This window comes from Neophocaena asiaeorientalis, unplaced genomic scaffold (genome assembly GCF_003031525.2).
Source record: "Neophocaena asiaeorientalis asiaeorientalis breed wild unplaced genomic scaffold, Neophocaena_asiaeorientalis_V1.1 scaffold134, whole genome shotgun sequence".
In the NCBI taxonomy this organism is placed as follows: domain Eukaryota; kingdom Metazoa; phylum Chordata; class Mammalia; order Artiodactyla; family Phocoenidae; genus Neophocaena; species Neophocaena asiaeorientalis.
This window is the reverse complement of record NW_020185339.1, coordinates 32,046,590-32,071,841: the sequence shown is the minus strand read 5'-3', so window position 1 is coordinate 32,071,841 and position 25,252 is coordinate 32,046,590. Positions and strand designations below refer to the sequence as shown.

At 38.7% G+C, this 25,252-nt stretch overlaps 1 protein-coding gene across 2 annotated transcripts in view; it reads left to right on the top strand.

Moving 5' to 3' along the window:
* Positions 1-19,204, top strand: part of ANO6 (anoctamin 6) — a 207,029-nt gene extending 187,825 nt beyond the window's left edge. For both annotated transcript variants that reach the window (XM_024736791.1, XM_024736790.1), the window contains 4 exons: positions 549-754; positions 4,718-4,920; positions 6,377-6,482; positions 15,971-19,204. In XM_024736791.1, the coding sequence (XP_024592559.1) occupies positions 549-754; positions 4,718-4,920; positions 6,377-6,482; positions 15,971-16,177 (722 nt within the window). In that variant the 3' untranslated portion in view covers positions 16,178-19,204. The remainder of the gene's footprint in view (positions 1-548; positions 755-4,717; positions 4,921-6,376; positions 6,483-15,970) is intronic.
* Positions 19,205-25,252: the final 6,048 nt, after the last annotated feature.

Sequence of the window (25,252 nt, the reverse complement as noted above, 5' to 3'; positions counted from 1 at the left end):
AAATTCTCTGAACGTGCTGCACTTGGATTCACAGACTCAGGGGAGCTTGTGCATTTGCTTATTTTCAGCATATTTCCTCCAGCATTCTCCAAACATAGGCTTCCCAAATCTACATTCGGTGCATTTCTTATTTCTTTTTAGCTTGTTAGGTATTTCCACAATACTCCTTTTCTGTTTTTTAACCCTAAATCACAAATCCTCTTCCAACATTCTGTTATTTCTACACTGAGAATGAAGGATATGCTTAGAGTATCCCAAGTTTATTACTAGCAAATAAGTATGGTTGATTAAAGATTTTTAAATATGTTATTTCTATGAAGTGTATATATGTGAAAGAAACAGGCTATCATTAGTCTCCTTCCCAGAGGTTTTATGTTTGTCTTTTGTTTGGATTCTTTCACTGTTGAACATTATTATTACCACGAATGTCTTTTCTCTTTGGGATGTAGTTCACTGTTTGCCTTTCTCTTTCTTAATAAGAGTAAAGGAATATGTGTTGTCCTTCCATCCATCCACCACTCCATGATGTATGTCCATTCCATTGACAGTTATTCAGTTTGGGTTCGTCACCTTATTTGTGGCCTCTTTTCCACTGGCCCCTCTCTTGGCTCTGGTGAACAATATATTGGAAATAAGAGTGGACGCGTGGAAGCTGACTACCCAGTATAGACGCATGGTGCCAGAAAAAGCCCAGGACATCGGAGCATGGCAGCCCATCATGCAAGGAATAGCAATCCTGGCTGTGGTGACCAATGTGAGTAAATAGGCTTCACAGGGTAAAGACCTTGAAAAGTCCAAAAATGCATTAGGGTTGCTTCCTAAGGAATCCAGTGTTTGGTATTTCATGATATGGGAGGAAGATGCTAATACTGTCATTCATATAAACAGCATAGTTGCTATAACTGTAATTGTTACTTTTTAATGTATTTTGTTTATTGTACATTATGTATTATTATTATTGGTGAATTACAAGACCTCTTACAGAGGCAGTTGCTAAGAATAGGGACCATTAAGCCATTGTTGCTCATTTGCTAGTTTTTATTCAATAGAAACGTGGTAATAGTATTAACAGTAAGTGTATATTTTAATCCTCACACGACTATTCAAGGAGTTACCCAACAGTGCTTTTATAATGGAGATAGAAATCAATCCATTTAGAGTTTGAAGACCCTAAAATAATCACAATCATGCCACCATATTTTACTGTATATTCCAGACGACGAATTGAAAATAGGAACTCTTTGATGATGAGGTATAAACGCTTTGTGCATTCCCGGCCATTCCTTGCCTTCCTCGTGCCCAGGGGCAGAGGTTCCTTGAGGAGGTAGATTTAGGGCACGTCTCATCTCTCCTCACACCACCCGTGGTCTTTCCTACCCGCTGTTGGTCATAAGCTAAGCATTCTCACGCCCTGCATGTGTCTGAGTGATGAGGGAATAGAATGCAGTTGTTTACAACCTGTACTGATTATGGACCAGTCTGAACAGTCTCTCTTTTCCTACCCCTGCCCTCACCGGCCAACAGGGGGCGGGCAAGCAGAGCAATTCCCATGCCAGCCCATCAGGGAACCGCCTTCCCTAGAAATGCCCGTACAACCAGGGCTATTTCCTCCCTTATTTCACTGCCAATTTCACTCCCAGGTTACAGTCCCCATCGAAGCGATATCCCAGTTTTAACAACTTCTTAATCAAGTCACACTTACCCTGCATCCGCCACCTTTTCCCACGAGCACTTGTAGAAACAGAACGGAGTTGGGCAGTGCCTGAGCTGTGCCTCCCAGCGCTGCAGCTTCCCAACTGCACGATCTTGGGCCAAGACTTAACCCTTCAGAGCTTCATTTTATCGTTTGTAAATCGAGTAATTCCCTATCACATATTTTCAGACTATTATATACCACAAAGGGGGCTTAGGGAATTCAGTGAGTTAGTGCATGGAATGCACAGAGCCTGGTCCTCATGGAATGTTAGCAGCTTTGTTATCACCTTCATTACACATCATCATTCACAGTGACAATGTAGACCTTGCCAGGTGTCAATACTAGAGGCACAAGAATTTTACAGTGTGTCACTGTGTGGACCATGGTCACAGTTTTACACAATAAGACAAGTTCTCTGGAACCCAGCTGTCACCCCCCAAGAACCCTCAATTTATCTGGATTGCATGCTGTCCCTCCTTTTTGGAGAAAGTTGGCAAATCACACACAAAACAACCGCTAGATTATGTCGGTTTCCACACACCCAGCTAGTCCCCACCTTCATCATCCACTGTGCTGCGAAACGTAGGCTGATGTTCAGAAACATGACAGCGAGGCCTTTCAAGCTTCACAGTCATAAAAGTACGCATCTGTCATGTTCAATATGCTATACAACACGAAGCCAGGCAGGAACGTGGACTTGTGTGCTTGAAATTTTTAGCAACGAGGTTTGAAACTAAAAGCATTTTTGTTTGACCTTCAGCAAACCAGAAAATTCAATTGACTTCTACTCCCCATTACTCAAGCGTCCTGGTCTGATCGTATGAGGCACCTTTTCCTTGTGCCCCCAGCATGGCTCCACACCGTTAGCGCAGATGGAGTATTGGCTGTGTCTCTAAGACGTGTGCACACACAGGCACACACACGCCCACTAATTGGTGCTACTGTTTTCATTCAGTAGATGTTTTTTCTTATAACTCGGGCATTGTTTTATTATACCCTAGAAAAATTGCTTATTCGATCATCTATTAAACTATGGACAATCCTTTTTTCCATATTAAAATTTGTTACAGCTTCCAAGATGCAGCTCCTCTTCATGTTTGCGTATAATTCTGTAAGAATGAAACATGTATATTATCCCCTCACATACCTAATTTGTGCCTTGCCAATCTCATGTGCAAACAATAGCTAGCTTCCCATAATAGGAGAACTTTTAGGAAGCAGGAAGAAGAGAACAGCCACCAGGGATATGAAAGGGCATCAGGCAGGAGTCTGGTATAAAATCATTCATTCTAAAGCTGCTGGTTCAATAAATAAGCTGAATTGACATTGTTCTATCATGCCAGAGCATCTGCTACTGAAGACCTATTTTAATTTATTTTGATATAAATGGAAAATTGTGTTTGGGACAGCATGGGAAATGAAGCACACTGCATTTATTTGTACTCTTGCAGTGTGTCTCAAAGCAGCTCAATTCAGGAGGAAAAAGTATCTTGTCAGAAGTCAATAAAATTATCTTCCTTGTTGGAATTTTTGTAGCTCCTTGAAGCATATCTGCAGGTGATTCTATAAAAAGCTAAAGTTGAGTTAAATGATAACAGGAAATTTTAATCTACTGAAATCTAGGAAGAGTAAAATATTCTTGTCTTTCACCACCACTGCTACCACCACTGACAGGCAAGGCTACACACACCCAGAGAGACTCCACGTCAGAGGAAATGACAAAGCTGGTTCTAGTGGGGGGGGGGGTAGTTTTGCAGTAGAAAAGCCCCTCAGTTGTTTTTCTTGCTTTACCTGAGACCTTGTTTATTGGCCTGTGGTCTCACTGTGTCTAAACCATATGTTCAGATGAATACTATTAAGATCGTGTTGTGCAAAAAACATGTCTTTTCTTTTGCTTCAGTAAATGACTGAAACATTTAGCTTTGTTTATTCACATAGAATTTGGATTGAAGAATATTCTTTACTTTCTCCTTCCTTCAAACCAGTTTTACACATTGAGATTAAAGCCCAAATTAAAGAATTTTGTAGAAAATTCATGTAATTCATAATAGCTTTAGATCCTAATAAATGTCTGCCTGGCGTAGACTCTGCTTTAAGACTGACCCATATTTATTTCTTGAATCTGGGAACACACTAAACTCTCTTTATGTTATTTGATAATTTACAGTGTTTTTAACTATCTATTTAACCTTTTGGATGTTTAGAGGCTTAGACACTAGGTCTAACAAAATAGATACCATTGCTTGACTGTATGAATAGAACAATCCCAATACAATTTCTTGTTACTACATTTTATTAAAGTAACAGAGTTCTTGCTGTCTAATAAAGCAACAGACATAAGTATATACTGAGAGTTTAAATCAGACTATGGTTTGACTTGTCTAACCAAGTCAAGATACTATAGGGAAAAAGTATGAAGTTGGAGGAAAATAGATATTATGCAGTTAGTATTCTATTTTTAAGAGGTAAGTGATAAAAAAGTAGCTTTTTCTCAATTATTTATCTACAAAGGAATCATATAAAGCCAACCTATTTTCATAATATTGACCTTAGTATGACGCATACAAAAGGGACTTCTAAATCCTAAAAGATTAAATTATATCAAATAGTGCTCCAAGGTTGATTGAATTTCATTATATTCTAACTTTTTAAAATATAATTTACAAATAACATATGCAAGCAGCTCTTGAGTTGTCCACAATACCCCAGTCTACAGTTATTCTTACTGTACTTAAGACACATTATAGGCAACTATCAGGCCTTTGCTTTTGAACTGCAGGTAGACTTCTGGACATTCCCTTAAAGACCAAAAGCAAAGGAACTATTTTACTTTAAAGCAGCTGCTCAAAGACTTTAGGATACTCACTACCTATATCCATTTGACAGGGAAGAATTAAGGTTTCTGAGTCTTTAATTTAAAAAAAAAATCAACTGATGAAAATGTAATTCTGGCATGTCGGTTAACCTTAGCTATAAAGGCTCTCAATTAATACCCCCTTTACTGTTTTCTTCCCAACATAGGCCATGATCATTGCTTTCACATCAGACATGATCCCCCGCCTGGTGTATTACTGGTCCTTCTCCGTCCCGCCCTATGGGGACCACCCACACTACACCATGAAGGGATACATCAACAACACTCTCTCCTACTTCAACGTTGCCGACTTTAAAAGCAAAAGCAAGGAAAATCCGTACACTGAGCTTGGTGACTATACCACATGCAGGCAAGTTCTGCTTATAAGTGTTTAAAAATGCACTTCATCTTTTAAAGGACTTTTATTGTAATATAATTCTATTTGGTATCATTTAAATAAAATAGCTAAAGATGTTTTTTTCCTAGCTTTCTTTTCAATCAGACTTTAAAAAGGATGGGATATAAAAGTTAATACAGACTAGGGTTAGAACTTTCAAGCCAAACCATAAGGCAAGGTTTTTAAATGAGAGTTTCAAATGATTACAGGAAGACTGATCCAGGGGGAAAGTCCTGTATCTTAGAACTGAAGAAACTCTTAAGAGTTCCAAAAAGCAAGATAATTCAGTTGTTATGACTGTGTTATTCAAGGACATCCTGACGGTACTGAATGATGACAAACTAGTATCACTTAACAAAGCAACGCAAAGACAAAAATGTAAATACCTCAGCCTGGCCTAGCAGTGTTCTCTAAAAGTGTTCCAAAGCTCTCTGCACTAATATTAATGGCTAGTAAAATCAACTGTGGACAGCGTACACTTAGTTTTGTCAACTAAGTTACTAACTGAAAAGTTTGTTGACTGCATGTCGTAGAGTTGTGTGTGTGTGTTTTTTTTTTCAATCAAAGTCTTAAACCTAAAGGAGGCTTTAAAATTCATTTAGTTCAACTCCTCAAAGCCTTCTCTGATTCACATTCTCAACAACACAACCGAGAAACCAGAGATAAGCCCCAGATAAATGTTTCCAAGTTACACATAGTAAAGCCTCTTCAGAATCCCTCATTGAATCTGGTTACTCTTACTTTACATAGTTCTAAAGAGTAATTAAACTAGGTCTAATAGGTTACAGGCAGAAAATGAGAGATGTGCTACCTGAGGGAAATACACTAACAGCAGTAGCATATGATGTCTGACAACAAGGAAATTAAGTAAGAAAATTATAAAAAGTAGGTTAGTATTCTCTGTAGAGAGAGATAGCCTCATAGCTGAGTGAACCCTGATGACACCATTATATAAATAAATTTATAAGCATGTTTCTGAAAATATGCTAACTTGTTTTAGTTATACTCTTTTGAGGAAGCAGGGACAAAATTTAAGATATTTTTGTTCTTTTTTACAAAGATGGAATCCATCGTTACCATCATCTTCCGCTTGTAAGTTAAATGAAGTATTACTGGAGTAGTTATTTCAGGGTTTTGTCATCAAATTAAACTCTTGGAGAAAACTTGGGAGTTCCCTGCTGGCCTAGTAGTCAGGATTCCAGGCTTTCACTTCCGTGGTCCCGGGTTCAGTCCCTGGTCAGGGAACTGAGATCCCGCAAGCCATGCCATGTGGTGTGGCCAAAAAACAAACAAACACTCTTAGAGAAAATTTATATGATGTCCAGTTTCAAAGAATGTTGCATGAAGTATGACCTTTTTTAATGGGCCCTTGTTTACAGCATTTGATCAAAAAGAATTATCTCCTGAAATGTCTCCATCTCATTTCCAGGTATCGTGATTTCCGGTACCCTCCTGGACACCCACAAGAGTATAAACACAACATCTATTATTGGCATGTGATTGCAGCTAAGCTGGCTTTTATCATTGTCATGGAGGTAGGAAAAGTAAACTCTGAAATAGTTTATGAAGCAGTGTATTTGCAGGCTTTGTGTTGCCTCTTCTGACTTGAAATGTACGATATGTTATCTCTTGCTAATAATTATTTTATAACATTTATTAATAAAATCTGACCTGAGAACAGTAATTAAATGAAGTTGGTTGGGCTTCCCTGGTGGTACAGTGGTTAAGAATCCGCCTGCCAATGCAGGGGACACGGGTTCGATCCCTGGTCTGGGAAGATCCCACATACCGCGGAGCAGCTAAGCCCGTGCGCCACAACTACTGAGCCTGCACTCTGGAGCCCGCGAGCCACAACTACTGAAGCCCGTGTGTCTAGAGCCCATGCTCTGTAACGGGAGAAGCCACCCCAATGAGAAGCCTGCGCACTGCAGCGAAGAGTGGCCCCCACTCATCACAACTAGAGAAAGCCTGCGCGCAGCCAAAAGTAAATAAATAAATAAATTTTTTTAAATAAATAAAGTTGGTTAACTCCTTTAAACGTTAAAGGCATGTTGTGTGCTAGAGGAATTCAATTCCTTTCAGTTCAGTATTAATTGAAGGCCTTTTTATTTGGGGCACTGGGCCTTTTATTTGGGGCACTGGCTATTAGGCTATGAAGGGGCTTATTCAAGACAAATAAGATATCATATTTTCCCTGGAGAAACTTTTATTGCTATAATATTTTTATTTGTATTATTTTAATTGCATTTTCACAGTATCCTTCTTACAATAGTTTTTTACATCCCTGAAATTTATCAGCTATGAAAAATGACTAAGGCAGCTATAAATTTGAAATTGATCTAACCAACTTTACTTCTTACACCAAGTGAATAACTGCTACTTAATTCCAGAGATTTGAAAGTTACTTCATTGGTGTGGTCAGTTACGATTATATTTAGCTGCAAGAAACAGAAAGCCCATCAATAGTGGCTTCAACAAATGGGGGTTGATTTTTCTTACATAACAAATTTCACTAGGAGTAGCTGGGTGCTCCTGAATCAACACCAGCTCACTGATATAAGGACTGTATCTGATTCTCTAGGTTTTCTCTCATTGCATGTCGCTCTGTGGTTGTAATATGACTACTGCAACTCCAGATAACACATTTATGTTCTAGGCAGGAGGAAGGAGAAGGGTGATGCTAGCCAAATCTTTTCTTATTTGTTAGGAAAGAAAATGCTTTGCCAGAAGCCCCCAGAGCAGACTGTCACCTACATCTCATTGGCTATAACTACAGCACATGGTTCCTCATAGCAGCTAAGTAGGCTGAGACAGGAGGTGTTTGGTTTGCTCTGAGTGGAATCAAAATCTGTTAGCAAGAAAAAAGTGGGACAGGCTACCTGGCTTTGATAATTTTTCTAGTATTTTTTTAAGTAGTTACCAAAAATTAACAGAAGAAAATAGTTCATCATTAGTTCACCATCTTAAGTGGATTCCTGAAGTACAGTATCTGATATATCGGCAAGAGTCACTAGTTTATATTCAAATATGTAGTTGCCAAAGTGGTTTGATTTCTACTTTTGATATCATGGTGGACTAGATGCTGTGAGGGGCCATCTCACTACAAAACATTTAGAATCAGTTAAAAACATAATTTCCTTTGCAGTTTTACACTTACTAGAAAGAAGGAAAGAGAATATACAAAGAGGAAAACACCATGATTGCCTGAAATAGAGCAGTGAGCACCTCTGAAGTTCAGGACTGCTCTGAGAACAAGTGCTGTTATTAGTATCTCCACCTAAAAGCCCAAGGAGACCAAGCCTTGGGTCAGCAGTGCAGTAGAAGAGCTGAACTTGAGACTTGGATTCAGCCAGGGACCCCACAAAAGGCTAAACATGTCTCCAAGCAGAGGGAAATACATATCTTCTCTGAATAAAAGTATCGTTAATTTAGACCCCAGTTTTTTCCCAGATTGAGATAAGCAAATATGAGCTAACTATCAAAGATCAACAATGGCAAAGAGGAAACTTTAAAAAAAGAACGAAAAACCAAGAATGAGCTTTAGCCAAAAAAAAATTAAAAAATTAAAACCTGATTTGGACCATCAATAACTTTTAAGAGTTTGAATTATCAGATAAGGAATATAAATTAACCATATATGAGAATATTTAAACAAATAAATGACAGAGCCAAAAATGAACAAATAAGAAACTAAAAAAATTATAAGGCAATTTTGAAAAATAATTGAAAAGAACTTTTTGAAATAAAAATAGTTGAAATGAAGACATTAACATCTGGATAAAACAGAAGTTTAGTCAAATCTGAAGAGAGAATTAGTGAACTGGGAGACAAATCTGAAAAAAAATACCACTAGCACAACACAAAGAGAGAAGAAAATGGAAAAATTTTTTTAACAAGAGGTTAGATATGGAAGACAGAATGAGAAGGACTAACTTTCCCAAAAAATCATAGAAGAAAAGAATGGATAACTGAGGAGATGCAAATCTGAAGAGTCAGTGGATAAAATTTTTGCAGCATAAGTGACAGACATCTGTTCACAAAGAAGAAAGCAAAACAAAAATCGAGCAGAATAGATAACAAAGAAGTCAATATTTACATGCACTGTAAGGAAAATGCAGCACACTGAATATAAGATCTTAAAAGTAACCTGAGAAAGAAGACAGATGACAAAGAAAATTAAGATTAGAATGAGAGTAGACGTTTGTGGGTTTTTTTGTGGTACGGAGGCCTCTCACTGTTGTGGCCTCTCCCGTTGTGGAGCACTCTGGACGCGCAGGCTCAGCGGCCATGGCTCACGGGCACAGATGTTTCGCGGCATGTGGGATCTTCCTGGACCAGGGCATGAACCCGTGTCCCCTGCATCAGCAGGCAGACTCTCAACCACTGCCCCACCAGGGAAGCCCTAGACGTTTGTTTTTAATTGTTGTATAGTTGTTTTACAATCTTGTGTTAGTTTCTCCTGTACAGCAAAGTGAAGTACAGTTCCTTGTGCTATACAGCAGGTTCTTATTAGTTATCTATTTCATACATGTCACTGTATATATGTAAATCCCAATCTCCCAGTTCATCGCACCCCCCCACCCCACTTACCCCCTTGGTGTCCATATGTTTGTTCTCTACATCTGTGTCTCTATTTCTGCCTTGCAAACTGGTTCATCTGTACCATTTTTCTGGATTCCACATATATGCGTTAATATACGATATTTGTTTTACTCTTTCTGACTTCACTCTCTATGACAGTCTCTAGGTCCATCCATGTCTCTGCAACTGACCCAATTTCATTCCTTTTTATGGCTGAGTAATATTCCATTGTATACATGTACCACATCTTCTTTATCCATTCATCTGTCAATGGACATTTAGGTTGCTTCCATGACCTGGCTATTGTAAATAGTGCTGCAATGAATATTGGGGTGCATGTGTCTTTTTGAATTATGGCTTTCTCTGGGTATATGCCCAGTAGTGGAATTGCTGGGTCATATGGTAGTTCTATTTTTAGTTTTTTAAGGAGTCTCCATACTGTTCTCCATGTGGCTCTATCAGTTAACTTTGCCACCAACAGTGCAAGACGGTTCCCTTTTCTCCACACCCTCTCCAGCATTTGTTGTTTGTAGATTTTCTGATGATGCCCATTCTAACCAGTGTGAGGTGATACCTCACTGTAGTTTTGATTTGCATTTCTCTAATAATTACTGATGTTGAGCAGCTTCTCATGTGCCTCTTGGCCATCTGCATGTCTTCTCTGGAGAAATTTCTGTTTAGGTCTTCTGCCCAATTTTTGATTAGGTTGTTTGTTTTTGATATTGAGCTGCATGTGCTGTTTATATATTTTGGACATTAATCCTTTGTCCATTGATTCATTTGCAAATATTTTCTCCCATTCTGAGGGTTGTCTTTTCGTACTTTCCTTTGCTGTGCAAAAGCTTTGAAGTTTCATTAGGTCCCATGTGTTTATTTTTGTTTTTATTTCCATTACTCTAGGAGGTGGGTCATAAAAGATCTTGCTGTGACTTATGTCAAAGAGTGTTCTTCCTATGTTTTCCTCTAAGAGTTTTATGGTGTCCAGTCTTACATTTAGGTCTTTAATCCATTTTGAGTTTATTTTTATGTATGGTGTTAGGGAGTGTTGTAATTTCATTCTTTTCCATGTAGATGTCCAGTTTTCCCAGCACCAAGACTGCCTTTTCTCCATTGTATATCCTTGCCTCCTTTATCATAAATTAGTTGACCATAGGTTCGTACGTTTATCTCTGGGCTTTCTATCCTGTTCCATTGATCAGTGTTGCTGTTTTTCTGCCAGTACCATATTGTCTTGATTACTGTAGCTTTGTAGTATAGTCTGAAGTCAGGGAGCCTGATTCCTCCACCTCCATTTTCTTTCTCAAGATTGTTATGGCTCTCTGGGGTATTTTGTGCCTCTCTACAAATTTTAAGATTTTTTATTCTAGTTCTGAAAAATTGCCATTGGTAATTTGATAGGGATTGCATTGAATCTGTAGATTGCTTTGGGTAGTACAGTCATTTTCACAATATTGATTCTTCCAGTCCAAGAACATGGTATATCTCTCCGTCTGTGTCATCTTTGATTTCTTTCATCAGGGTCTTATAATTTCCTGAGTGCAGGTCTTTTACCTCCTTAGGTAGGTTTATTCCTAGGTATTTTATTCTTTTTGTTTCAGTGGTTAATGGGATTGTTTCCTTAATTTCTCTTCCTGATCTTTCATTGTTAGTGTATAGGAATGCAGGAGATTTCTGTGCATTAGTTTTGTATCCTGCAACCTTACCAAATTCATTGATTAGTTCTAGTAGTTTTCTGGTGGCATCTTTAGGGTTTTCTATGTATAGTATTATGTCCTCTGCAAACAGTGACAGTTTTACTTCTTCTTTTCCAAGTTGTATTCCTTTTATTTTTCTTCTCTGATTACCATGGCTAGGACTTCCAAAACTGTGTTGAATAATGGTGGCAAGAGTGGACATCCCTGTCTTGTTCCTGATCTTAGAGGACCTGCTTTCAGGTTTTCACCATTGAGAATGATGTTTGCTGTGGGTTTGTCATATATGGCCTTTATTATGTTGAGGTAAGTTCCCTCTATGCCCACTTTCTGGAGAGTTTTTATCATAAATCAGTGTTGAATTTTGTGAAAAGCTTTTTCTGCATCTATAGAGATGATCATATGGTTTTTATTCTTTAATTTGTTAATATGGTTTATCACATTGATTGATTTGCCTATATTGAAGAATCCTTGCATCCCTGGGATAAATCCCACTTGATCATGGTGTATGATCCTTTTAATGTGTTGTTGGATTCTGTTTGCTAGTGTTTTGTTGAGAATTTTTGCATCTATATTCATCAGTGATATTGGTCTGTAATTTTGTTTTTTTGTAGTATCTTTGTCTGGTTTTGGTATCAGGGTGATGGTGGTCTCATAGAATGAGTTTGCGTGTGTTCCTTCCTCTGAAATTTTTTGAGAAGGATGGTTGTTAGATCTTCTCTAAATGTTTGATAGAATTCACCTGTGAAGCCATCTGGTCTTGAACTTCTGTTGGAAGATCTTTTATCACAGTTTCAATTTTATTACTTGTGATTGGTCTGTTCATGTTTTCTATTTCTTTCTGGTTCAGTCTTAAAAGATTATACCTTTCTAAGAATTTGTCCATTTCTTCCAGGTTTTCCGTTTGATTGGCATAGAGTTGCTTGTAGTAGTCTCTTGTGATGCTGTGTATTTCTCCAGTGTCCATTGTAACTTCTCCTTTTTCATTTCTAATTTTATTGATTTGAGTACTCTCCCTCTTGATGAGTCTGGCTAAAGGTTTATCACTTTTGTTTATCTTCTCAAAGAACCAGCTTTCAGTTTTATTGAAATTTGCTGTTGGTTTTTTGTTTCTATTTCATTTATTTCTGCTCTGATCTTTATGATTTCTTTCCTTCTACTAATTTTGGGTTTTGTTTTTCTTTCTCTAGTTCCTTTAGGTGTAAGGTTAGTTTGTTTATTTGAGAGTTTTCTTGTTTCTTGACGTAGCATTTATTGCTATAAATTTCCCTCTTAGAACTGATTTTGCTGCATCCATACATTTTGGATTGTCATGTTTTCGTTGTCATTTGTCTCTAGGTATTTTTTGATTTCCTCTTTGATTTCTTCAGTTTTGGTTATTTAGTAGTGTATTGTTTAGCCTCCATGTGTTTGTGTGTTTTACGTTTTTTTCCCTGTAATTTATATCTAATCTCATAGAGTTGTGGTTGGAAAAAATGCTTGGTATGATTTCAATTTTCTTAAATTTACCGAGGCTTGATTTGTGACCCAAGATGTGATCTATCCTGGAGAATGTTCGTGTCCATTTGAGAAGAAAGTGTAATCTGCTGTTTTCGGGTGGAATGTCCTATAAATATCAATTAAATCTATCTGGTCTGTTGTGTCATTTAAAGCTTGTGTTTCCTTATTAATTTTCTGTCTGGATGATCTGTCCATTGGTGCCATTAAGGTGTTAACGTCCCCCACCGTTACTGTGTTACTGTCGATTTCCTCTTTTATAGCTGTTAGCATTTGCCTTATGTATTGTGGTGCTCCTCTGTTGGGTGCATATATATTTACAATTGTTACATCTTCTTCTTGATTTGATCCCTTGATCATTATGTAGTATCCTTCCTTGCCTCTTGTAACATTCTTTATTTAAAGTCTGTTTTATCTGATATGAGTATTGCTACTCCAGCTTTCTTTTGATTTCCATTTGCATGGAATATCTTTTTCCATTTTCTCACTTTCAGTCTGTATGTGTCCCTAGGTCTGAAGTAGGTCTCTTGTAGACAGCATGTATATGGGTCCTGTTTTTGTATTATTCAGCCAGTCTGTGTCTTGAGAGTAGACTTTTTAACATCAATCTGAAATCCAGAAGAGAAGAGTCTAATATCTTTAAAATGCTAAAGAAGGTAACTATAAACCTCAAATTATAGCAGAACTTTGAGTAATTGAAAAATCTGTCCCCATTGAAAACACCAAGCCATATGGCTTTCTAGGAGAGTGATACCAAACTTTCTAGAACAGATCATTTCAATATTATACACACTCCTCCAGAGAAAAGGAAATACTCTCCAACCCCTTTTTAGTTCCTAAAATCAGACAAGATTAGAAAGGGAAGGGGAAATTATGTCAGTCTTACTCAATGCATAGAGGCAAAGGTCTTTTTAAGATGTGCAGACTGAATCTAGCAATCTGTTTTCAAAAGATGACATCATACCACATTCGCTTTATCCCAGAAATGCAAGGGTGGTATAACATAGAAAATCTTCATATCTGTAAATATTACCTACCTCAGAAATGGATGGGAAAAAAAAAACAAACCTCTTTCCTACATCAACTTTTGCCTCTTTCTTTACTATGTAATTCTATCACTTGAACTCACCAATATCTCTCTCAGCTCAAAATATTCTCCACCGTCACACTACCTGACTTACAAGAAACATTTGACACAGCTGATCACTCTTCCTTGAAATTCTTCCTCACTTGGCTCCCAGGGAAACACATATTTTGCCTTTCTTCCTACCGCTCTATGCAGTCCTGTCTTAAGTTCTTTGCCCATCCCTTCTCTTCTTAATGATCCACGGCTCATTCCTTGGTTGTGTTTTCTCTCTACCCAAGCGTTGGTGATCTCATGCGGTCCGGACACTTTAAGTGCTATCTGTATGCCAGTGACTCACTAATGGATATCCCCAGAAAACCTCTTCTGAACTCAGCCCATCAATGCAACTGCATACTTGACCTTTCTGCTTGGATATCTAACAGATACCTCAAATCTACTGCCCTAAATTCCCATATTTATTTTCTTAAGTCCACTTGCAATGTTCTTCTCCCTACCATGCACTAAATTTGTTCTGTCCACAGTTTTACCCCCTCTCAATTATGGCAGTTCCATCTCAACAGTTGCTTGGGCCAGAATTCTTGGAGTCCTCCTTGTTTTCTCTCCCCCACTTATTCCACATCCAGTCCTGTTGAGTTTTCCTTTGAAAATATATCACAAATCTGACCACTTCTTACCAGCTCTGCTGCTGCCACCCAAGTTAGAGCCACCATCATTTCTTGCCCAAATTAGGGCAACAGTCTCCTAACTGGACTCCCTATTGTCTTCACATCTCACTCTAAGTAAAAGCCAAAGTCCTTATAATGACATACAAGGCCAAACACAATCTAGCCATGCTCTGTTACCTCCCTGAGGTCACTTCACTCCAGCCTTCCTGGAATGTACCCTTCAGGTTTCTACCAGATGGACTGTGTTGGCTGTTCCCTTTGCCTAGAATGTCTTTCTTCCTGATGTCTGCATGGCTAATTTCCTCACCTCCTTAAAATCTTTGCTCAATGAGGCATGTCCAGACTGATCTATATAAAATCTATATAAATTTTACCTCCCACCATAACACTCATGATAACTGTTACTCTGCTTCACTTAGCTCATGTCACTTCTTTCCCCATAGCTCTTATCACTTTTTAACACTATGTGTAATGTATTTGTTTTTAATTATGTTTATTCTGTTATCTCTATCTTCTTGCTAGGTTAGGGATTTTTGAACAGTGAATAAATAAAAAGGTTTTCAAGCTCATTAGTCACCAGGGAAATGCAAAGTAAGACCAAAGTGAAAGTCCATTTATTTCATAATCACCATGTTGGTTTAAAAAAAAAAAAAGTGATGGTAACAAGTGCAGACAAGGATGTAGAGCAACTGAAATCATCACACACTGCTGGTGGGAGTGTCAGCCGGTATAGTTGGTATGCTCTTGTAAAATTGAAGATTCATGTAACAGAGGGTCTCAGCAGTTCCACCCCTAGGTGCACGCTTTTGAGAAACTCACAGGTATTCTGCAGAATCCAAGTGCAAGAATGTTCCCAACATCATTGTTTCTAATCCAAAAACTAGACACAAACCCAATTCCTTTTGATAGGGGAACAAATAAATTCGTGTGTTTGCACAGTGGAATATTATATAGACATGAACATGGGTTACAGTTATGCGCAATAACATTGATGAGTCTTAGAACCTTTGAATGGAAAAAAGCAATTTTCAAAAGACTGTACCATACTGACAGTATCATACTGTTTTTATAAAGCATAAAGCAAGCAAAACTAAACAAGATACTATTTGGGGATATATACATACCTTGTTAAACTATTCAAAGTAAAAGAAAATTATATACTCACACAGATAGTTTAGTGTTTACCTTTGGGGCGGAGGCCTGGGAACAAGATAGGAAAGAAACACACATAAAAATATCATAGCATCGTCAGTGTCATGGTGAGTGTTCTAGATAGTAGATGTATTCTGTTCTACATGTCAAATAGTATTCTTGAAATGTATAAAGTAAAAAAATATAGCACCTTGGCAGAGCCATGCTGTGGTGGGAGAGATTGGGTATACATGATGAATGCCCACCACCTTGTCCTGATATACTGCTATAATGACTAGCAAAAATAAATGGAAGAAACTCTGTGTTCCCCTACTTCTCTTTGTGATTGACATTTTTCTTCTCTCCCTTAGCATATCATCTATTCTGTGAAATTTTTCATTTCATATGCAATTCCAGACGTATCGAAAAGCACGAAGAGCAAGATCAGGAGAGAAAAATACCTAACCCAGAAGCTTCTTCATGAGAATCACCTCAAAGACATGACCAAAAATATGGGAGTCATAGCTGAGAGGATGATAGCAGTAGTAGATAACAATATACGACCAAAATCAGATTAAGAGCTTTATGTTCTGAGAAGCACTTTAAAGAATTTAGCTTTATCAAAATATATTATGAATCACTAATGAGAATAAGTTAAATTACTTCGGCAAATATGAGTCTTAACTATGTGACCATTTTCACGCAGATTATTTTTCAGTTTCAGCTAGCGACGTAGGAACTGGAAAATGTAAAATTGAGATCAAGAAGGGCATAAAACGAATCACCAGGAAAACCAAAAATGTTACTTTTTTTGATAAATTGGAATTTTAGTAACACAGAAGAGGTGTCTTTGTGTGCTTAAAAACAACCCCTACCAAAGTAGAGTGGATTTTTCCCCTCCATTTGATTATTTTCATTCCTTCTGTTCTCAAGCACATGATCTTTTTTTATTTTTAGGCAGTTTCATTTCTTCACTTTTTGCCAGATCTGTTCCAGAGTTATCTTTCCCTTACAAATACCATCATTAAAGATTAGCCATGCTAGCAGTTGTGTATTAAAAATATCTAATGCAGAATTCAGCTTGAATGCTGTATTAAGTGGCAGATAGACCCAAGACTTCACAATATTTAGGTGCATTATCACATTCCTACAGAAAAAGAAATCTCAGGTAATGAGGAAATAGTTTCAGCCTTCATCTTGGCCTTTCTTTCCATCTCAGAGAAATAACTCTTAATGGATTGCAATGAAGATAGCAAGGTTCTGAGCATATTTGTGCTAATTCACAGTGACACCTTTCATCTTCCAGGAGCACTCCTAGAATGTTCTGTGCCTAATCAATGTTGTTGACTGCTTTGCAAATCTCAAGGGAATAAGATGGCAAAAGCAGGGAAACTTACTTACAGATTGAAACAGAATTGTGACTCGTATTGATCAGGATAATTAATTTACCTCTTCTGAAGATATGTCATTTCTTGAAAAAAAATGAAATCAAGTGATTAAAGTTACATATTTATCAACATAATGGTTCGTAAAAGATGAACGCATCAGTTTCCCACCAGTTGCCCTTTATCCATGAGATCCCAGGAAGTACAGTATTACAAGCAACCTTGTGATTGTCTCATGGCCATTGTGACAGGCCAGTGCTGCGCATGTCAAGAGAACAGCAAGTGCCCTCAGTGTGACCGCACCGTGTTCCTGCGAGGGGTTCTGCACATCCAAGTGATTAGTCTACCAAAGCATCTGCCACACAGAAGGTAGCTTAGCGCATCCTCCCTTCTCTTACTCCCAGCCCAGTAACTTGTTTGCACCTGGGGAGCATTTTTTAGGGAGGGAGAGGGAGAGACAGGATAATACCTAGATTATTCCCAAAAAAGAAAAGAGACGGGATTTGATTTGAATTCCAGCCTCTCCTCAAGCCAGTCAGGCAATTAAGGGTCAGAAAACAAATTAGGTCACAAACTCTGCCGTCAGATGAAGGTAACTTCCTGCTGAACTTCTGCCCCACCGTGCACATCTTGACCTTAATTTATTCAGCTTCACAGTCTCTACTGTGCTTTACTGTTTTTCGGGTGCCAGGCCCTCTTGTAGGCTCTGGAAAAGACACAGGGCCTGTACCTCTCACCTGTGACTGGTGACAAGGCAGGGCTGGGTGCAGGAGAGTGTGTCTGGCACTGGATTCTTGCTAGATGGGCCGCCACCCACTGGGATGCTGCTAAATGCCCAGGTGCCACAGGAGCCAAGACACTCAGAGTCCCAGCAGCAAAGGAAGAGGAAACACTATTCAGTGAGCAGATTTACAGGCTTGTTACAATAGAGTAGCTTCACTCCAGGTCACAATTCTAAATGTCTGCCATGAATGTTAAAAACAAAACAGTATTTCTGTAGGATTCATCAAAACAGTATTCTGGACTTTTGAATTGTCCCAGTGGATCCGGACCATTTCACTAGCTTTCTTGATAATGTTAATGGTGTGATCAGAGAGTGCTCACAACAGGCCATGTGAGATCTGGCCACACTGGGAGAAAGAAAGAAATTTCTTCCGCGTGGGGAAGTGTTCTCATCCCTTTCCCTGCTCACCCGGGACACTGCTCCTGGAAGTGGTGCCGATCCTTCTCAATTACCTCTTCTCTTCTCTGAAGTGTAGGAGTATCTCCTAGTGTTGGATATGGCAATTACTCACTGCTTATGGAGTCATAGAAAAGGAAATGTTTTTGCCTTATCTCCTTGTATATAAAATAGAACTTGAAAAGAATCGTTCATTTATGTTTTCATAAACCATCTTTCATAAATTGTCTTCACAGTTTAAAATTTGCTTCTGTGGACAGGAGGGAAAAAAACCTCTACCCTTTTAAGGCAGCGAATGTGATGTATGACACTGCCAATATTCCCCAAACGGCCAGGTTTTAGTGGGGACCCAGGTTAACCTGTGACACTGACAGTGTTCATGTAAGTCTAGTGCTGATGAGTGGGTAGTGAAGAAAATGTGGGGCTGTGTCTGCAGGCACTCATGGGCTACATCTGTAAATGTGAGCAGAGGCAGCACCTTGGAAAAATGGATGGGTGTGGCAGTGGACCTATGAAGGGGAAATCTGGGCCTAGACCTGTCTGGTGTTAACCACTAGAGAAATTTTACTTCGTATCCTTTTGTGATGCCTGTGAATTTTAACAAATCAAAGCATTAGACCTAAATACTCAGGAGATTTTTCTTTAAATATCCCTCAGATACTTTAGTTATGTCAATAGGAAGGGAAAGCTTTCATTTTTGTTTGAAAACTAAACAAGACCATTTTGCAAACTGTTTGTTTATCACCAAAAGCCTTCCCTTATAATTGCATGTGCATCTTGAATTTCAGAAAACATTAATTCACAATGGGGGGTCAGAATACGCTCTGTTGTTGAAACACTTGTACCATTTTCTTGTGTCCATATTATATTTTAAGATGTTTGAAAAGTTAAAATGTATGAACTTAAGTAAAACTGAAATATTCATGATGCTTTTCATACACTGTGGCATAAGATGTAAAGTTTGTAATATTTTGCAAATTTCTGTGCACTTTAATCTTTTATAATTACGAGCAATTTAATAAATCCATTTTTAAAAACAATACTGTGATCTACTCTATGCAATTGTCACAATGTTTTTAAGAAAGAGAGCAGATGTATATCTGTTTACCAATTATGTGTCAGATAACAGACGTGCATTTTTATGTGGATTATATCTAAAATTGTATTTTTCATAACTTGCACTTACTTTAAAACATGTTTTTTCTGGGGAAAATTGGGGGTGGGGTTTCAGCCAGGGCTGCTGCAGACAGTTGTTGGGATTGAGGCCTGTACAGGGCACCAAGCCTGGAGACCAGGTGTGCCAGTGTCGGGATGCATCCACTAGTAGGGAGAGGTGCTTCCCACTAATTGCATAAAGATGCCTCTGCATTCTACACATGGGGCATGTCACCTGACATGGGGCAATGACTCCCAGAGAGGACATGTCTCTAATAAGGCTCAGAAAGGCTCTGTTTGGATCTGCCATGGCCTTGGGTACAGAAAGGGGAACTTATGAAGAAGAATATAAAGGAAAATCTCATTACAAAACACAACCTTTTTTTTTTTTTTTAATCCTGGACAACATAAAATCCATATGTTAACTCATTCCATCCTTTGATTTCTTTTCCTTTTTTGACCAGCTTAAATCTCATTAAGCTTGCAGTAAAACTAAGTCAAAAATAGTCCATAACTGGACCAATAGGAAGAAGCATTTTCTCTAATTCTTAAATGATGTCCTTGGTACGGGTACTGATGATATTATTCTTCCCTTCAAGAATTTTAACTCCAGCAAAGGAGCAACTAGAACTTCTTTAGCAAAGTACCCCCTTCTCATTTTAGGGAAATGATGAAATCTTAAACAACTGGTATTTATCTGACCCCACCAGGTACAGTGCCAGTTGTTTACTTACACAGATCTCACTGCCAACATGATTTTGTAGCAAGGAAATTTTTAGTAACGTTTTAAAAAATGATGAAAGTACATGATTAAAAGAGAAATGTGGGGACAGACACCAAAAACAATGGGAACTACGAACCTGCAGCCTGCAAAAAGGAGACCCCAAACACAGTAAGATAAGCAAAATGAGAAGACAAAACCACACAGTAGATGAAGGAGCAAGATAAAAACCCACCAGAGCTAACAAATGAAGAGGAAATAGGCAGTCTACCTGAAAAAGAATTCAGAATAATGATAGTAAAGATGATCCGAAATCATGGAAATAGACAAAATGCAAGAAACAACAAGGACCTAGAAGAACTAAAGATGAAACAAGCAACGATGAACAACACAATACATGAAATTAAAAGTACTCTAGATGGGATCATTAGAATAACTGAGGCAGAAGAACGGATAAGTGACCTGGAAGATAAAATAGTGGAAATAATTACTGCAGAGCAGAATAAAGGAAAAAGAATGAAAAGAACTGAGGACAGTCTCAGAGACCTCTGGGACAACGTTAAACGCACCAACATTCGAATTATAGGGGTTCCAGAAGAAGAAGAGAAAAAGAAAGGGACTGAGAAAATATTTGAAGAGATTATAGTTGAAAACTTCCCTAATATGGGAAAGAAAACAGTTAATCAAGTCCAGGAAGCACAGAGAGTCCCATACAGGATAAATCCAAGGAGAAATATGCCAAGACACATACTAATCAAACTGTCAAAAATTAAATAGAAAACATATTGAAAGCAGCAAGGGAAAAACAACAAATAACACACAAGGGAATCCCCATAAGGTTAACAGCTGATCTTTCAGCAGAAACACTGCAAGCCAGAAGGGAGTGGCAGGACATATTTAAAGTGATGAAGGAGAAAAACCTGCAACCAAGATTACTCTACCCAGCAAGGATCTCATTCAGATTTGATGGAGAAATTAAAACCTTTACAGACAAGCAAAAGCTGAGAGAGTTCAGCACCACCAAACCAGCTTTACAACAAATGCTGAAGGAACTTCTCTAGGCAAGAAACACAAGAGAAGGAAAAGACCTACAATAACGAACCCAAAACAATTAAGAAAATGGGAATAGGAGCATACATATCGATAATTACCTTAAATGTAAATGGACTAAATGCTCCCACCAAAAGACACAGATTGGCTGAATGGATACAAAAACAAGACCCATATATATGCTGTCTACAACAGACCCACTTCAGACCTAGAGACACATACAGACTGAAAGTAAGGGGATGGAAAAAGATATTCCATGCAAATGGAAACCAAAAGAAAGCTGGAGTAGCAATTCTCATATCAGACAAAATAGACTTTAAAATAAAGACTATTAGAAGAGACAAAGAAGGACACTACATAATGATCAAGGGATCAATCCAAGAAGAAGATATAACAATTGTAAATATTTATGCACCCAACATAGGAGCAAATACATACAGCCATAAAAGGGGAAATCATAAGGCAAATACTAACATACATAAGGCAAATACTAACAGCCATAAAAGGGGAAATCAAGAGTAACACTTTCAGGGGAGGGGACTTTAACACCCCACTTTCACCCATGGACAGATCATCCAAAATGATTTTCACCAATGGACAGATCATCCAAAATGAAAATAAGGAAACACAAGCTTTAAATGATCCATTAAACAAGATGGACTTAATTGATATTTATAGGACATTCCATCCAAAAACAACAGAATAAACATTTTTCTCAAGTGCTCATGGAACATTCTCCAGGATAACTCATATCTTGGGTGACATATCAAGCCTTGGTAAATTTAAGAAAGTTGAAATTGTATCAGGTATCTTAGTGACCACAATGCTATGAGACTAGATATCAATTACAGGAAAATATCTGTAAGAAATACAAACACATGGAGGCTAAACAATACACTACTTAATAACGAAGTGATCACTGAAGGAATCAAAGAGGAAATTTTAAAAATACCTAGAAACAAATGACAATGGAGACAGGATGACCCAAAACCTATGGGATGTGCTACTTTGTTTTAAAGCAGAAACTAACACACCATTGTAAAGCAATTATACTCCAATAGAGATGTAAAAAAAAAAATGCAACATGTCATTAAAAAATCTCAAGTTATACAAGAAGGCTGTGCTGGAAACCTAAGTCCTGCTATCTCCCTAGCTCAGCCCAGCCCAGCCCACTCCCCAGCAGTCCCAGGAAGCCTGAGCTAGGGCCATCGGGGCAGTCTTTTTGCCCAAAAGAGACTTCAAAGATGTTCTTGGTTTTAAAAAATCATATTCAGAAATGTGTGGAGGAGCTTCAAGGTGGCAGAAGAGTAAAACGCGGAGATCACCTTCCTCTCCACAAATATATCAGAAATAAATCTACGTGTGGAAAAACTCCTACAGAACACCTACTGAACGCTGGCAGAAGACCTCAGACCTCCCAAAAGGCAAGAAAGTCCCCACGTACCTGGGTAGGGCAAAAGAAAAAATAAAGAGACAAAAGAATAAGGATGGGACCTGCACCAGTGGGAGGGAGCTGTGAAGGAGGAAATGTCTCCACACACTAGAAGCCCCTTCCCAGCAGAGACTGCAGGTGGCGGAGGGGGAAGCTTCAGAGGTGCAGAGGAGAGCGCAGCAACGGGTGAAGAGGGCAAAGCGGCGAGATTCCCGCACAGAAGTTTGGTGCCGACTGGCACTCACCAGCCTGAGAGGCTTGTCTGCTCACCCGCTGGGACGGGCGGGGGCTGGGAGCTGAGGCTATGGCCTCGGTCGGATTGCAGGGAGAGGACTGGGGTTGGCTGTGTGAACACAGCCTGAAGGGGGATAGTGCGCCACAGCTAGCCGGGAGGGAGTCTGGGAAATAGTCTGGAGCTGCCGAAGAAGCAAGAGACTTTTTCTTGCCTCTTTGATTTGCTGTGCACGAGGAGAGGGGATTAAGAGCGCCGCCAAAAGGAGCTCCAGAGACGGGCGTGAGCCGAGGCTATCAGCTCAGACCCCAGAGACAGGCATGAGACGCTAAGGCTGCTGCTGCCCCCACCAAGAAGCCTGTGTGCAAGCACAGGTCACTCTCCACACCTCCCTTCCAGGGAGCCTGTGCAGCCTGCCACTGCCAGGGTCCCGTGATCCAGGGACAACTTCTCCGGGAGAACACACAGAGCACCTCAGGCTGGTGCAATCTCATGCTGGCCTCTGCCGCCACACGCTCGCCCAGCATCCGTACCCTCCCTCTCCCGGCCTGAGTGAGCCAGAGCCCCCGAATCAGATGCTCCTTTAACCCCGTCCTGTCTGAGCAAAGAACAGATGTCCTCAGGTGACCTACACGCAGAGGTGGGTCCAAATCTAAAGCTGAACCCCAGAGAAAGGGAAATCTCTCCTAGCAGCCTCAGGAACAGTGGATTAAATCTCCACAATCAACTTGATGTACCCTGCATCTGAGGAAAACCTGAATAGACAAAGAATGGAAGCCTACACAACGCACTGAACCAACTTTAGCCACTGGAGACAGACACCAAAAACAACCGGAACTACGAACCTGCAGCCTGCAAAAAGGAGACCCCAAACAGTAAGTTAAACAAAATGAGAAGACAGAGAAACACACAGTAGATGAAGAAGCAAGGCAAAAACCCACCAGACCTAACAAATGAAGAGGAAATAGGCAGTCTACCTGAAAAAGAACTCAGAATAATGATAGTAAAGATGATCCAAAATCTCGGAAATAGAATGGAGAAAATACAAGAAACGTTTAACAAGGACTTAGAAGGACTAAAGAGCAAACAAACAAAGATTAACAACACAATAAATGAAATTTAAAATTCTCAAGAAGGGATCAATAGCAGAATAACTGAGGCAGAAGAACGGATAAGTGACCTGGAAGATAATATAGTGGAAATAACTACTGCAGAGCAGAATAAGGAAAAAAGAATGAAAAGAACTGAGTACAGTCTCAGAGACCTCTGGGACAACATTAGATGCACCAACATTCGAATTAAAGTCCCAGAAGAAGAAAAGAAAAAGAAAGGGACTGAGAAAATATTTGAAGAGATTATAGTTGAAAACTTCCCTAATATGGGAAAGGAAATAGTTAATCAAGTCTAGGAAGCACAGAGAGTCCCATACAGGATAACTCTAAGGAGAAACATGCCAAGACACATATTAAACAAACTATAAAAAATTAAATACAAAGAACATATATTAAAAGCAGCAAGGGAAAAAAAAACAAATAACACATAAGGGAATCCCTATAAGGTTAACATCTGATCTTTCAGCAGAAACTCTGCAAGCCAGAAGGGAGTGGCAGGACATATTTAAAGTGATGAAGGAGAAAAACCTACAAGCAAGATTACTCTACCCAGCAAGGATCTCATTCACATTTGATGGAGAAATTAAAATCTTTACAAACAACCAAAAGCTAAGAGAATTCAGCACCACAAAACCAGCTTTACAACAAGTGCTAAAGGAACTTCTCTAGACAGTAAACACAAGAGAAGGAAAAGACCAACAATAATAAACCTACAATAATAAACAATAAAATGGTAATAGGAACATACATATCGATAATTACCTTACATGTAAATGCATTAAAAGCTCCATCCAAAAACATAGATTGGCTGAATAGATGCAAAAAGAAGCCCCGTATATATGCTGTCTACAAGAGACCCATTTCAAACCTAGGGACACATACAAACTGAAAGTGAGGGGATGGAAAAAGATATTCCATGCAAATGGAAAGCAAAAGAAAGCTGGAGTAGCAATTCTTATGTCAGACAAAATAAACTTTAAAACAAAGACTCTTACAAGAGACTAAGAAAAGCACTACATAATGGTCAAGGGATCAATCCAAGAAGAAGATATAACAATTTAAATATTTATGCACGCAATATAAGAGCACCTCAATACATAAGGCAAATACTAACAGCCATAAAAGGGGAAATTGACAGTAACACAGTCATAATAGGGGACTTTAACACCCCACTGTCACCAGTAGACAGATAATCCAAAATTAAAATAAAGAAGGAACCACAAGCTTTAAATGATTCATTAAACAAGATGGACTTAATTGATATTTATAGGACATTCCATCCAAAAACAACAGAATACACATTCTTCTCAAGTGCTCTTGGAACATTCTCCAGGATAGATCATATCACAAATCAAGCCTTGGTAAATTTAAGAAAACTGAAATCAT